The sequence below is a fragment of the Phocoena phocoena genome, chromosome 3 (genome assembly GCF_963924675.1).
Source record: "Phocoena phocoena chromosome 3, mPhoPho1.1, whole genome shotgun sequence".
NCBI classification, from domain to species: Eukaryota; Metazoa; Chordata; class Mammalia; order Artiodactyla; family Phocoenidae; genus Phocoena; species Phocoena phocoena.
Genome location: NC_089221.1, coordinates 149,732,152 through 149,748,495, shown reverse-complemented (window position 1 = coordinate 149,748,495; position 16,344 = coordinate 149,732,152). Strand labels below are relative to the sequence as shown.

The 16,344-nt window shown below is 45.9% G+C and overlaps 1 protein-coding gene across 1 annotated transcript; it reads left to right on the top strand.

Moving 5' to 3' along the window:
* Positions 1–730: 730 nt before the first annotated feature.
* On the top strand, positions 731–10,951 carry BOD1 (biorientation of chromosomes in cell division 1). Its single transcript, XM_065874204.1, has 4 exons — positions 731–1,096; positions 4,854–4,978; positions 8,797–8,993; positions 10,180–10,951. The coding sequence occupies exons 1-3, from the start codon at positions 860–862 to the stop codon at positions 8,990–8,992; spliced, it is 558 nt and encodes a 185-aa protein (XP_065730276.1). The 5' UTR covers positions 731–859; the 3' UTR covers position 8,993; positions 10,180–10,951.
* Positions 10,952–16,344: the final 5,393 nt, after the last annotated feature.

Below are 16,344 nucleotides of genomic sequence, written 5' to 3'. Positions count from 1 at the left end.
GTACTTAGTATCGTGCCTGTAATATTCCAATTACTCAATCTTCGTTTATTATTACTGACAATATTTAATATCTGGAAGGAAATACATAAAATAGAGAATCAGGGAAATTTTTTTACAGCAGTTTTCCATTATTTTTCAATTTCCTAAAATAAGTATGCATTTCTATTAAAATCACAAGGGGAAATACATCCACAATTTCTGAATAAAAGAAACTTGACTAGTCCACTGCTTCCCACATTTCCTGGATCGTATTGTTCAAGAAAGGCGCGGGAATGCATGTTAAAAGCACAGATTCCTAGGCCCCGACCCAGAAATATTGAATCAGAATCTCTAAGGGACAAACCTGTGAATCTATACTTTCAATCAGCCTAGCAGACGGTTCTTATAATCAGGCACTTTGAGGACGCGCTGATTTAAAGAGAGAGGGCAGTAACGGAGCGAGGAAGGCCAGCCCAGGCTGCAGCAATCACTAGGGCCTAAGCCTACAAGTCCCATACTGCCCCGCAAACTGGAGACGAGAGTCCGGAGCCTGCCGGGAGATGTAGTTTCCGTCGGCCAGACCTCTGCCTATAAGAAAGCTGGAGATGACTGCCGGAAAACCTCCTGCCCCACAATGCAGAGGTCGGCGGTGTCGTCACCCGGAGAGCGCCATGGATGGGGCGGGCGGTTTCTGCCGCCTTTACCGCCACCTCTGCTGCCTCAGAAGCGGCCGTTGCCGCCGTCCCCGCCGCCACTCCTTCCTCCTCCCCCGCCGCCGCCTCCTCCTTCTCCGGCCCCTCGGCTACCTCTACACGACCCAGGCCCTCTGTCCTTGAGAGGAATCCGTATTCAGTCTCCTTCGCGGGCCCGGGGCGCAGCCATGGCGGACGGCGGGGGCGGAGGGGGCACCGGCGCGGTGGGCGGCGGCGGCGCCGGCCAAGCCTCGGCGGGGGCGACGACAGGCGCGACGGGAGCCGGTGGGAGCGGCGGCCCCATCAACCCGGCCTCACTGCCTCCCGGCGACCCGCAGCTCATCGCGCTCATCGTGGAGCAGCTGAAGAGCCGGGGGCTGTTTGACAGCTTCCGCCGGGACTGCCTGGCCGACGTGGACACCAAGGTAGATTAGGCCGCCTGGGCTCAGGCGGGCCGGGCTGGGCATGAGGCTGCCAGGGTTGCATTTCGCATTTCCAAAGGAGAGAGAAACACAAAAGACACCTTAAAAATCTCAGCAGCGAGGAGACCGCTTAGGGCAGTATAGGAAGCTTTCTGAGGGATGCCCACGTGGGTTCGGCTCCCAGCCCCATCACTGTTCTGTGCGACTTAGCCCAGTCGCATCTCTCAACTTGGGGATCCAACACCGGTTTCACAGCCTGCCTATCTCCTGTCTTTCCCAAGATGGGACTCCTTTAAAGCCCTCAGTAACAAATCTCAGTATGTTAAAAACGGTGGAGAAAACCAGGTAAGTGAGCGTGAATGGTTTGAATGCACAATCATTAGCCTATAATAACTATCCCTTTTCTCCAGCTTAGTGATTTGCAGACTTGCATGCACAGTTAATTAAGGTACATTGTTGTAGAACCAGCACCCTATTTTGTTCTCCATCATTGACTGAAAGGGATTTGGTGCCTATTCGAGATCCTAATGCCATAGGTCAACCAAGTCAACAGATAGTGCAATGCTGTTTCACTTTACCTACTTGCCAAGGTTCATTTGTATTCAGTGAAGTCACGTGTGTTAAGTGTCAGACAAGCAGCAGTTGCTGGAATATTCGTTTACTCCCTTTCCAGAAGCTTCTCCAACAAGACTTAGGAGGCTCTGTTCCTGAATGGGCTGCTAGACGGAAGTGATTTCTCCCCTCTGAGCCTATCATGGAAATCTTTTGCGGACCTCACAGCAAGATTGTGAGCTTAAAACTAGGCCTTAAAAATAGGGAAAGACCTTGTCCATGTACCCATTAAACATTTATTGATGGGGTTTGTGGATACAGGAACGAGCAAGTCACTACCCAGTCCTCAAAGATTGTATTCTAGGGTAGAAAACTGAAACGTAGACCAGGTAGTATAAATAGTAAGTGGTGGATGCTGTTATTCTCCAAGATTAAAAACTCAAGGAGAAGTGCTATCCTTGAAATGGGGTGTTTAATTTTCCTTATTTAAGGTTCCCAGGTACATATTGACAGAGCTTTCACCTTTTCCAGTACTGGGTGTTCTCAACTTCCCACTGCAAGTTCTGCACTCATGTTTCATTTGTCTCACTGGGTTTTGTGTGGCTTAATCAATGTAGTATACATTTCTTTAAATCGGTATTGAGAATCTGTTGGGGGAGAGGGAATTGGAGCCTTCACCACTTAACATCTCCTTAGATGTTCTTTCTGGTAGTCACCTGGTTGTCTTAATTCTTTTTTTTTTTTTTTTTTTTTTTTTTGCGCTACGCGGGCCTCTCACTGTTGTGGCCTCTCCCGTTGCGGAGCACAGGCTCCGGACGTGCAGGCTCAGCGGCCATGGCTCACGGGCTCAGCCGCTCCGCGGCATGTGGGATCTTCCCGGACCGGGGCACGAACCCGCGTCCCCTGCATCGGCAGGCGGACTCTCAACTACTGCGCCACCAGGGAAGCCCTGTCTTAATTCTTGAAGATAGTGTGTTTTAGACACATCCTTCGTTGCTTTAGTCCCATGGTTCTCAAAGTGTTGCCCCTAGATCATCAGCATCACCTGACAACTTGTCAGATTTATTGTTAGGCTCCACCCCAGACTACTAACATAAAAAGTGTACTGATGGTGTTTGTAATTTACTTTGCAGTGCATCCAAAATATAAACAAACAGAACAAACTGATAGGTGAAGAAGAGACGGAGATAGTGATAGTAAGTATAATAAAATGTTAGTGGCAGGCACATTAGGTCCTTTCACTTCATGAACTGAAGGGATTATTCTGTATTGTCAGGGTCTCTTAAGGTTTGGTGGTGACATTAGCTGTCCTTTGTCCTTTTCCCTGTGAACCGTTTCTATCTAAAACTGGGTGAGTTATTTTGAATCGTAGAAGGTATAGTATCAGGATTAATGGTTAAAAGCTACAAATCTAATTCTAACTCCTGTAAGCCAAGGGGAGACTCTGTTGGCTCATGGGATCTAAGGAAAGCTAGAATGGATAAACTGCCAGAAGGGTAGGGATGCATTTGGAACCAGGAATGCTCCACTAGGGCTGTCTTTCATGCCTATTCTTCATAACTCTCTTAACTGTCACTGCAGAGCAGAGTCATCCATTTGGTTACTCGTATCTATTGGTTACCTCTTACAGCTTCTTCCTCTAGAAACAGCTCCAGTTCAAAAAATCCCAGGAAGTGTCTGCATGGTCTCAACATGGGTAGGCACCCACCCCTGTAGCCAGGAGAACATGGCACCCACTGCCCTCCCCACAGTAGTGGGTAATGAAGAGGGGAAGATGGTTACCAGGAAACAAGAGTTGCTAGGCAGACAGTACAGGGGTATCTGTGAATTTTAGTCCTCACCCGTCTCCCTGCCTTACTCTCTCCAGGTTTGGTGGAGAGTCTTTATGCCTGTGAGTCATGACCTTTGGGAAGAGCCCATTCATGGAGTTGAGGCCAGTCGATTCCTTTGTCAGTTTCATTGACCTGACTGTTAGCAAACTTTTGTCACAGTAACACTACATGATAAACCAAATCTCAGTGACTTATAACAAGCATTTGTTCTCATGCTGATGGGGCTACAAGTCAGCTAAAGTTCCTCTGATCTAGATAGGCTTGGTGCTCAGCTGTAGGTGGCCTGGGCTTGGGTCCAAGCTGTGGGTTGGGGTAGGTCTGCTGCACGTGTTCATCCTAGGTCCCAGGCCAGATGGACAGGGGCTGCAAAGGACTACCCTCATCAAAGGTCACCAGAGTACAAGAGCCAAGCCAGGTGGCACAGCCACATTTAGGACCTCTTGTCACTAACACTCCGTTGGCCAGAGCAGATCACACTGCTAAACGCAGTGTCACTGGGGTAGGGAAGAGTTCTCCGCCCACAGTGGGAGGAGAGAGGAATGAAGTGTGAACAGCAATGCACACTGCGACACCTGGTTTGGAGAGGAACGGCTAGTGGGTCCAGAAGGTCTTGGAGGCTTAGAACATGCATTCCTTATGTTCACGTGGATTCCTTGTGTTCATCAAGTTCCTTTCTGATTTTGTTCTGATCCTAGTTGGGTCTAGAACATCTGAGACCAATAAGTGCCTCTCAGGCTCCTTTGGGGACTTAAGTTTTGCTTCCCTTCAGCCTTTCCCAGTGTTCCGTAGGCATTGACTTCAGTCTGCATTCATGAGTCATGCTGAGGGTTGGGTGGGCCTTCATTTTATGCGGAGAACTTTCCCGAGGCCTTGCTTGTGGCCAAGAAGACCCTGTGAGGTAAGCAGGGCAGTAATATTTGTTTTACAGACGGAAGTAACTGAGACTCAGGTTGGCTGACCTGTCGAAAGTAAGAGAGCTAGTAAGCAGTGGAGCTGGACTAGAACCCATTTCCTTTGATTTGGAAACGGCCTGGGTCTAACCTTGGCTTTGCCACATTTCAGCCTTGTAGGCAAGTTGTTTACTTTTTCTAAGCCTGTATCCTCTAACATGAGAGCAGGAGAGAGCCAACGGGACCTCCCTTGTAGAGTTATTTGAAAAGTAAGTGGGGTAATAAAGCATCTGGCATTGTAGCAGGCACACATGTTGGTCATTAATCCATGCTCTGCCATGCTGTGTGATCTTCATGGACACGATGGGAGTGTATTTAAGGACCTGAAATTCTGCATTTCGATGAAAAGCAGTGTTCTGAATGACTGATTTCCAAAACTTTGGTGCATGTAACTTCTGACCTTGCCCCTTCTTTTTAATATTTTAGCCAGCTTACCAAAACCTGAGGCAGAAAGTGGATAATTTTGTGTCAACACATCTGGACAAGCAGGAGTGGAATCCTACGATGAACAAAAACCAATTGCGAAATGGTCTGAGGCAGAGTGTGGTTCAGTAAGTAAGCAGAATTGAGAGCGAAAAGGCAGTTATCACAAGCGGGACTCGCAAGAAGGCCAGTGCAAGGCACTATTTGGTCAAGGTGCATGGTACTTTCCAGCAAATGTGACATACAAGTTACAGCAGACCCCGCCCCTATTAAAATTAAGGTTCAAGTAAGCAAAGAACTCAATTGAAATTCTTGCTACCCACATAGGCCTCCCATGCACACCTCTACCAGGAAAGATATTCCAAATTGTAAGACATATTTCATACTCTTTGAAGTTTTCAGTGTAATGTGAACACACGCTGGAGTTCATACCGATATATCAATGTTTGGGTCTTGGGCAAGAGCAGCTGGATCTTCTCACAAGTCAGTGTGGGTTATACAAATTTTCTGAATCCACACGGCCCCTCTAAAGTGTAATGGCAGCTTTCAGGAAGGCATGGAGTCTTATTAAGGTATATTCTTCACAGTAGCAAACTGAACCCTAGTTAATGAGGTGCTACTGATCACTCATCCAAGTGACTTCTCAGTGTCACTGGCACAAAAGTGGTGGTGGCTCATGAAATCCAGTGTCCTAAGATAAGCTTTTTCTAATCCATTCAGAATCCTTTTTTTGCTCTTCGTATCAGCACTTATGTTCAGGTTTTCTTGACCCACTATCTCTCCTGGAATATCTAAAAGCTTGTGAAGCCTTCCCCTTTAAAAACAGAAGTATCAGGGAATTGTGCCGAGTGAAAAAAACCCAGTATCAAGAAGATAGTGGTGCACGATCCCATTTCTGTGACATTCGTGAACTAACATATAATTATAGGGATGAGAATAGATTAGTGACTGCTAGGGCTTAGGGTCAGGGTCGGGGGGTGAGTGTGGCTAGAAAGGAGGATCAGGAAGGGGGTGGGGTACAGGTGAGTATCTCAATTGTGGTGGTGGTTACATGAAGGTCCTCATGATAAAGTTTTGCAGAGCTACCCACGCCGACGCACATGAGTGCCGCTGTAACTGAGATGTAACCGAGGTCAGGAGAGTACCCGTGCTGGTTTTCTGGGTTTTTGCACCCACCCCCTTTGTTTTTGGAGGTATAATTGACATACAGCATGTTGGTTTCAGGTATAATGAGTTTCAAACATAAAGATTCAATATTTTTATATATTTTGAAATGATCACCACAGTAAGTCTAGTTAACATCCATCACCACATATAGTTACAGAATTTTTCCTTTTTCCTTTGTTCCTGGCTTTGATGTTGTACTGCAGTTGTGCAGAGTACAAGCATTCGGGGTGGCTGGGTAAAGGAGTGTGTGGACCTCCCTATGTAATTCCTTGCAACTTTCTATGGATATATAATTTCAAAATAAGTTTTGTAAAATAGAAAAGGATGCTTATTAACGAGCTGGCACTTTCAGTATGGCTGTATGGCTGATGAAATCTGAATCTTTTTAAACGAAACTAAAATTTACAGAAGCTCTCAGGGTTAGGGAAGAAGCATGACACCAAAAGATGCCCAGTGCCTTGTCATTCTGGATTTATCACCCATTGCCTTTCTGTTTCTCTAGGGAGCAGACTGTGGCACTGTGGGATCCTTCAGAGAGAAGGGGACGATAGCTTCCACTTACTGAGCAACTATTTCATGTCTGGCACTGGTCCCTATATGTGTTATTGTTAATCCTTAGAAAAAACATAGTTGACAGCTGCAGTAACAAATCAGATGAAACTTTTTTTTTAACCCTGCCTTCTAAACGATTGGCAAGCATATTAAGAAACTAAATCTAAACACCAAATATTTGAAAGGGTGCCATTAATGGTATGAAAACTGTCAACATTACTGTTAATTTTCTAATACACAATGATGTCATTCTTGAGGTACGCATGTGGCGCTTCTCTTTATATACCTTTAATATGAAATGTAACACAGAAAGGTGCTTAGAACAGAGATGCAGTCTAACAAGTAATTAAAACATCCCTGTAGTCACCACCCAGGTTGAGAAATAGAACTTACCAGCACCCTCCAAAACCCCCCGGCCCTGCTTCCCTCCTTTCTTGATATACCTTCCTCCTCTCAGAAGGTTACCATACTTCTGAGTTGGATGGTCATTCTTTCCTTGCTTTTTTTTCATAGTTTTACCACCTATGTAAATATTTCCTCCTTTTTGATTTGAGCTAGAATGTATTTAACCTGAAAACATGAATTTGGATGTGGTACTGAGACACTTCTATGTGATTCTTGCTAACATTTTGAATTTGAGGCAAATTCTAATGAAGTTTTAAAGTGAAGATTTGCTACTTAACCCTGTAGATAAAACACTGCAGCCCTCAGCATTGGCTGGCTGGCCTGGCTGTTCAGGCCCAGAACCTGTATCCCAGTTCTGCAGCGTGGAGGGCTTAACAGGAAATCAGGCTCTACTGTTGAACCTAATTATGACTAGTAAGTCTTTTAACTGCCTATTTGTTCATTTCATCTTCCGTTTTAGGCTCCTGACAAGATCCTGTTTTCTCCGAACACTTTTAAAATCTCCAAGAAAGGGAGCTACACTCTTGGTACTTTGTTTTCCTTGGTCAGGCTTTCACCTCCAGTAAAGACCCCTGTGAATCTGACCTGGGAAGCGGGATGGTGTAGGTGGACAGCCGTTGGCTTGTGCCTAAGGAGAGGTGGCTTTGCTTCCCCACTGACCCATGGCCTGCTGCTGACCTTTCTGTGTTCCACGGTGCTCATCTCTAAGGGCACACATTGTCTATTGAGGTCTGCCCAAAAGTGCCCCTGTACTCTAATGGTGGTCTGTTTACATCTAGGCTTTCTGTTGATAAGCTGTCAGTTCCCACTGGATCTAGGAAGCACTTTATTCACTACTCAGCCTTACCAGTTCAAGGCCTGTTTCTCATCTCACTTATCACTGTGTGTGTTCACCCAGTTGTCTCCTTGGCTGTACCCTGACACACCATTTGCCCCATTACTGCAGGACCTATTTTTACCCAAGCAAAAGCTTGAATGGCCTAAGAACTCAAGTCTAAAGGAAAGTAAGTAAAACCTGTCCACCATGCTTGTGATGGTATTTGACTGTTTTAATCCTTCGAGGAGAACAATTCAGCTTGACCCTGCATGGACTATTTTCCAAACCCTTCAAATGAGATTTGTTTCCTGTGACCATAATCTTCCTCACTACCCACCCCTGGTGTTTGAATATAGACATCTTGACTAATTTTTGCTCTATTTCAGAAAGGATTAGGGATGTATTTTAGCCCCTTAGGAACTGAGAACCAGTCTGTTTCTTGTCTGTTTTACTTGTTTGCTTCCAGGTTACCTAGTATGTGTCATAGGTAACAACCACAGCCGAAGGCCTTGTTGAATTGCTGGTGATGCTGTAAACATTCCTAGCCCTGACTGATTTGTGTTATACAAGGTTTAGGGCTTACTAGCCAGGTTGCTGCTAGAGGCTGCTTCTCCTGCTTTGACTTGTGAGAGGATAGATATTGAAGGAAATGGAGTCAAGTGGGAGGCTTACTGGCTTTGACAGACTGAGGTTTTCAACTCTCCCCGTGCCGTCGGTTCTTTCCTACCATATTGTTACTTGCTCTTTGTCTTTGGGACAGTTTTGTTTGGTTCTTTTGTACAAGGTTGAGGTGGGAGTGGATGAGATTGTGTATTAGGAATAATGATAGCTGCTGGTCATGAATTGCCCTCTAAAGATATCATGGCTTGAACCCTATGTGGTAAGTGGACTGCCCTGTGAAAGAACCCCCTCAAGGGGCTGTACTTTGGACCAGGTGGACATTTATTGGGCTCTCTCATGACATTTGGAGGCTAAATAATGGAATGATCTATTTGTCTTCTCAAGGTCAGGGATGTTGGAAGCTGGAGTGGACAGAATTATTTCCCAGGTGGTGGATCCCAAACTAAACCACATCTTCAGGCCACAGATAGAACGAGCAATTCATGAGTTCCTGGCAGCCCAGAAAAAAGAAGCTGTGCCAGCACCCCCTCCAGAGCCTGAAAGCCAGGACCCTCCAGCCCCATCCCAGGATGCTTCCTAAGGTCCAGTATCCCGTCTTTTTTTTTTGCGATACGTGGGCCTCTCACTGTTGTGGCCTCTCCCCTTGCGGAGCACAGGCTCCAGACGCGCAGGCTCAGCGGCCATGGCTTACGGGCCCAGCCGCTTCGCGGCATGTGGGATCTTCCCGGACCGGTGCACGAACCCGTGTCCTCTGCATCGGCAGGCGGACTCTCAACCACTGCGGCACCAGGGAAGCCCCAGTATCCCGTCTTTTGTCCAGGAACATTCACCTCTGGCTTATAGATATAGAAAATGGATAGCAAAGGGGTAAGCCATTATTGAAGGTCATGTTTCTTGTCTATTCAGAAAAGTATTTACTGCAAATGGACTTCATTTTGTTATGAGTCATGTTTTACTGAGAACTAATTAGTAATGTTTTCCTGTGTCTGTGAGTATGATTTTCTGTGCCAGCAGAGCTAAACGTTTAAGCTGTGAATAGATGTTTCATTAGAAACCATCTGGGATGATTGGTGTGCACAGGCAAATTCAGATGAAAGTCTTGTCGTTCTGAAATTGTTTAAATGAGTCTCTCCCCTGGACATGAGTTAACTTGGGTTTACAGTTTTTATGTAAAATCAAGCAATGCATTCTAAAGTGGCATCCTAAATGGGGCTCAGAGTCTGCTTTAAGCCCTGCTGGATTTCCTTGTATTTAGTAAGGATTTCAGTTCACCACTGTCAGTTACCGTGGGATTCTTCTGTTAGGAGCACTCCTTTTTTTTTTTTTTTACATTTGAAATTTAATTTTAAAAACCAGCTCTAGATACACAAAACAATGCTTTTTGCAGAGCTTGGGAGACATTAGTAAACATAAGCAGCGGCGGACTCAACTCGGCCATTGTTGGCAACCATCAGGGTGTGCCTCATCCCCTCATTCTACTTCGGTGTTCTCTTTGTAAGATTCTTTAAGATGTCTGTTACTTTTGATTAATAAAATAAGCATCAGTGAGCGAACAAAGTGAGAACATCAGGCTCACATGGGGCATTCGAGAGAAATTGTCCCTTTGTACCTGTCTATATTAGGAGAAGACCTCAATTCCATTCTGGAGAGTAAAACATTGATTTCAAGTCTTTCTTTCTAGTTTATATCTAGTTTATATCCTTTGGGGATATAAAATTAAACATAACACAAAACTAACATTTCGATATGATTATCTTTTCCTTTTAGAATATGCCTGACACGTTTTGGAAGCTCCATTGAATTAATGGTGAAGAACTGGATTCAGTTACATAAGAGTACAACTTCAGAGTGAAGACAGGCCAAGGTCATCACTGATTTCACAATTCAACGTTGACTGTGGGGCGGTGTCCAGATAAAGTAGGGAGCAAATGGGCCAGTAGGAGAGTTGACCACGTGGGCCCCACGTCGTGCTGCCGTCTGGCCAGCCTGTCCAAGGGGTGACACCCACTAGACACTACAGATACATTAAGAAACACTACATCAACTTGGGGTTGTCCTGAAACAAACCTCTGTACTTGAACTTAGAGACTGTATGAATTTTAGGGTTTGTGCTTGGGGATAAGCAACAGCTACAGTGAAGGCACATAACCAGTCCCAAAGATGCAATTTCAAAGAATGACAGTAAAGGTTAGCCAGGAGTAGGTATTTGACAATGCTTATTTGATACTGTTACTCAGAGTTTCAAATAAGAGTGTACAAGCCATTAGCATCAGATAGCTTTAAGGTTGTTGTGACCCTCTTGTCCGTGACTCTTTAGCTTCCGTTTCCTTTCCCCTGTAAGAGGTGTCAAAACATGGGACCCTAGGATGCATGAGGAAATGTAGAATTAGGTATAAGGAAAAACATTTGCAGGCTCTCTGTCCAGGGCTGCTTCCTATCCTGCAAGGGTTGGTGAGTCTTGGGTGTGTTTATTTTATTCTCACGTTTGTGTTTTTTAGAAGGTGAATAATTAATAAGTGGCTTAAGTTTCGTAATTAAATCATTCGATACTCTGAAGCCTCGACTAATTCTTAGACCCCAGGCGCGCAGTGTAAGGTTTGTCCTCGGCCTGCATGCCATTCCTGTGCACAGCACGACCTAATGGCAGTGAAGGACTGGTAGACATGCCGTGGAACTGCCGTCGTCCTGCAGCTAGTGGGTGTAGCTGGGAGTGAGCAAGACGTTCCTCTCTTCCCCAGACTATTCCTGATGCCAGTCTTTAGTTGAGCGTACTGTGCTCTGTCAGTGTTCCCCAAACTTGTTTGCAGACGTGTCACCTGGGGATTTTAAGAAAAAGATGCATATCCGGATTCAGAAGTTCTGGGAGGACCCGAGAGTGTTTCGGACAGGTTCCAGGTGATGACTCGGCGTATTGCGTCCCAAGCCTTGGATGGCATCAAAAATTACTTCAAACTAAGTGTCTTTCGTTCTTAGTTGAGTCGACTCCTGGATATTGTTACTCAGACTTTAACCTGTTTAGACTTCCACCTTTACCATCAATACCTGTAAGTTAGGACTGCGCTTCCGTATTTAGCAAGATGTTTGGGCAACATGTGCCCTTACTTTAAAGCAAGCTGACCACGTGTTTAGGGCAGGCGGCAGTACTTCTGAAGTGTGTTCTGCTTCCCGCTGAAACAGGTTGGCGTCCTTTTCAGTTTGGAGTTCAACTACCAAGTCCTCAGTACCCAGAGAAGGGCCCCTCTAGTCCTCTTCACTCCACTAATAGGTAAACATGGGAGGGCCAGTCTTACCAGTCCTGTGCTCTGCAAGGAAGCTTCTCAGACTAGTATCCCCTCTTCAAGACCACGAACCTCCTTCCCTGGGAGGCCTCTGCCACCGGACGGAGGCCTCAGCAGAGCCCCTTTCTGTCTACCCAGCCAAGATCCTGCCCATCCAACACTGACCTCAACCCAGTGACAGGGCAGAATAGAGCAACCCAGAGAAGGTGTCCTTCTGCCCACAAATGCCCAAGTGACTGTTGTGTATGCTTTTTGGCGGACAGTTTTTGGTCCATCTCAGTTCTCTTTTTTTTTTTTTCCATTACAAGAGAAGGGTGTACCGTTGATGAGAAACACCCTAATTTTCACAGAATGTTAAATATGCCAAGATACCAAGGAGTTTTGTTCTTTTTTTAAAATCAGTATTACATCCACTAAGTCACTGTAGACTAGAGATAATTTTTTCAAATGAAATCATCAGGTTACAGGAGTAACTAAACTCCTCACTACTGTTGGGACAGAGGGCTGACTTGGACTCTTAGCTGAGCCAAATTGAAATGGAAGTAGTGCCCATATTCCCTTGAGTAAATGTAGTTAACTCGGCAGGCCGGGAAAACGAGACCAGATAAACAGCACCAGAGGGGCTGGGAAGCCCAGAGCCACCTCTGCTCTCTCCTCCTCTCCCGCGAAGCCTATTTGCATTGTCAGTGGAGTCCTCATGCTTGTGTATTAGGTTAGGCATGCAGAGCCTAGAAAATTCTTGCGTTCTGAGATAAAGCAGAAGAATTCCTCTCTGAGGAGGACGAGGCCACCCAAAAATATCTCATCCTGAAACACCCTTGCTATATTCACTCCTAAACAAGAAACTAGTCTCAGACCTCAAGGCTTCTCTCCCTATAGTTGGAAAAACCACTGCCATTTGCAAAAGCCTCGTGAAGCACAGAACTAACCTTTGTAAGACATCACCAAATATTACCAACCTTTAGAAACCATCAAAGCCTTAGAGTCACGGTGATACAAAGAGCTCCATGCTCATTTTTGTAGTCCACTTCTTTGACCTGGGGCAGTGTCTACAATTACCACTGGAGACGATCGCCCCCAGCATGTTCCCAGTTACTAGCCTAAGTGCTTGACTGGTATTGCCAAACCACCATGTCCACCCAGTCCAGACTGTCTAACTCCTTGGCTTGTTGTGAAGTTTGTGGCTCCTAGATCAGATTTTCAATCATTGTTTTATCCTATTTCTGTTGTTTAACATTAACTTCTCTTTGCTCATCAGGGGATGGATGTCGGGATTCCCATGCATTCCGTAACACTCCTTAGCACTGTAGACTGAGTGAATACTAGCAGATTCATTACAGCAGTGCTTCTGAAAGCATACCACCCAACCACCAGCAAGCAGCATCAGTATCACCCTGGAACTGTTAGAAATGCAGCCCTGATCCCAGATCTGCCGATTCAGAGACTTGGAGAAGGGGCCAACAAGCCTTCCAGATGCTTCTGATGCACACTGAAAATCATTTTCACTTTAGGAACACTTTGGAAAGTCAGCGATGCTGACTGGTAATGACGGTTTAATTATATTAGTGGATAAACATAGTGTCTACGTAGTGTATAAAATCAGTTCTCTTCTGCCCCTGAGGTACAAGACTACCATCTCTCTCTCTTTTTTTTTTTTTTTTTTTTGCGAATTCTCCCATTAGTCCCTTGCAAGTTCTGTGCATTTGGCCATTTTGGCTTAGAAATGTCTGCATGTAGTTTAAACCGCCTTAGCTTTCGAAAGCTATAAACCATCTTCTGAAGATGAGTTTGCCAAGCAGCTCGGAATTCTGCCAGGAACTCTGCAGAAGGGCCTTCAGCGGCTCCTAAAGTTAGAGGAGAGACGTGCGGGGACCCAGCAAAGGTCGGGGCCTGGCTGGTGCCTGAGGCCGGCACTGAGGTTCGGGCTCGAAAATCCCATCTGGGTCAGCAGTGGCAAGAGGCCAGGCTCTGGTGGGAAGCAGACAGGAAAGCTGGCGCAGCCAAGCTTGCTTTAGCACTGCGCATAGCACGCTGTCCATCACCTTACCCGTGGAGGGCCAGGGGGTCCGCTTTTATGGTCTTGTCCCTGGGGATGGGCTCAACTCCAAGGCCGTGCAGTAACAATTACCTGTGCTCTCAAACTGGTCACGCCGCCTGAGAGCCAGTCTTTCTGACTCCAGTCTCCAAGCTGCCATTTGGTCATTCCTCCTGAAACACTGCTTTCAGCAAGTATCGTCCTCACTCAAAAACGTTCGAAAGGAAGGATCAAGTGAACTAGGCACCTACGAGGTGGTAGACGTTTTCGTAGGCACAACTTCATTTAATTCTCATGACCCTGTTAGGTAGGATCTATCCTCCCTTTTACGGATGAGGAAACCAAGACTCAGAGAGGTGAAGCATCTTCCTCATTACACGGCTATTAAAGAGGGAAGCAAGGCTTGAAGCCAAGCCTCTCTGAATTCCAAGCCCGTATTTCCCCGTCCGCCTCGCCGTTTGCTGCTCTGCCGCCCTGTTACTTCACAGAACAAGTTCCAGCTTGTCAGTCCTCCGGGGTCCTCCCTTCGTTCCCAAGGTAGGCCCAAATCAAATCAACTTGACCTCCTACATCTCGACACACGCCCTCAGCTCTAGCCAGCCTTTGCTCCCCTCACTCAAGGGCGTGTCACAGGGCAGAGTTTGCCAACTGACAGGCTGCTCTGCTGTGCCCTCTAACCATATTCTCCTGGCCAAAGAGTCGTGACTGTTGTCTGTTAATTACCGATATTTTTAAATGGGGAGATTTCCATATAGATCTGTATTTCTGGCTCCTAAAGGAAAATGTCAAGGTTTGGAAACACTTTCATATTCCCACTGGATAACAATCAGCCCAAGTTTGATAGCAGCTCACCATTTCAGATGAGTGGGACATGCAGAGGCCACAGGCTGGCTTCACCCATCTCCATCACCCTGCTGGCCCCTGAGGACATGTGAGTTGGAAATACTTGCCCTAGAGGGTCATTATCTTGTGATTATTTTAAATTATTCAAAAACATCTCTTTAGCTGTCTTCTAGACCTTAACTTGCCATGAGACTAGATTGTTAAGCTACCCGATTTTGGTTCTAGAATTTTCAAGAGAGGAAGGGGTGCCTGCGGTTCCCTCACATCCCTGTCTGGGTGTCTACGTAGAACCACCCGAGGATGCGTGAGGGTGACAGGATGTAGACAGCATGGAGAGGCGGGTGTGAGGTACAAGGAGGAAGCAGGCAGAAACCAGCACCCAGTGTTCTCAGAAGCCTCTCAGAGGTGCCCCAAGAGGCAGTCTCCCCGAGCCAAGGCCAGAAGAAGGCTTATGTGTGGAACTAATCAGTGTGTGTAGCGTAACGTTTTGTAAATGAGAGTGAAGGGTAGCAGAATATGCCGCTCCAAAACATGACAGTGGGAGTTGAGGACGTGCCTCCACAAAATAAGCTGCTTTAGTACACTGATTACTTTGAGCTGTAGGCCCTTGAAAAAGAGCAAATGCAGGGAGAGGCTTCCTCTGAACGCCTCTTATCTGCCTAAAGACAGATCCTCCAAAAGGAACTCAGTCATCATTGAGGGCCCCCTCTTTGGGTAATTTGTTTGATCCAGCTAATTATTTATTTAAAGGAATAATGCTTGTATGTGGGAAGACATCCCAAGGGTACAAATGGGTTTAACAGAAGTTTCCCACCAGGCTCCCAGATACCTCTCCAGAGACAGTCTGTGCATATATAAGCATGTAAGTTTTCATATCTGTCTTCAGCTGGGGCGCACTCCACCTCTCTAACTGTCCACAGAAGAAGTTCCTAGGAAGGGGAAGATAGTGGGCTGGGGGCTGAATAGTCCACAAGTCTTGGAGGTGGGAGGAGGGGTAGTGGGGAAAACGGCAGCCGCCCTGCGGCGTTATGGAGTCAGTGATTCGTAATGATCAGGATAAGAGGAGGTAGTCTGTTTTGAGAACTTGCTCTGTGCTGTCCACTACAGCCGCTACATGAAGGGCTTCCCCATGGGGTCTCTGGCTCTGCATTATGAAGACAGTGTCCTTGTCACCAGTAACCAAGAAAGAAACAAGCACTCACCTGAGATCTCAGTAACAAGTGTCAGAGCCGAGAAGCTGTTCACCTCCAAAGACTAGCTTTGTTCCCCCTCCAATTTCTTTTATTGTGGCAAAATATACATACCATAAAATTTACCATCTCAACCACTTTTTTAAGTGACATTAAGTACATTCATCTTGTTATGCAAACATCACCACCATCCATCTCCAGAACTTTTTATATTCCCCAACTGAAACTCTGTACCCATTAAACAATAACTCCCCATTCCCCCTCCCCCAACCCCTGGCAACCACCATTCTACTTTCTGTCTCAGTGAGTCTGACTACTCTAGGTACCTCATGTAAGTGAAATCGTACAATATTTGTCTTTTTGAGACTGGCTTATTTCACTCAGCATAATGTCCTCAAGGTTCATCTATATTGCAGCATGTGTCAGAATTTCCATCCTTTTCAAGGCTGTATAATATTCCGTGGCATACACACAGCACATTTTGCAAAGCCTAGCTTTCAAGCACAGCACTGAGCAAAGATGCCTGACTCTTCGTAGATGTTTAATAACTTTTTTAAACTTTTTCCTTTTCCTTTGAAATGATTTC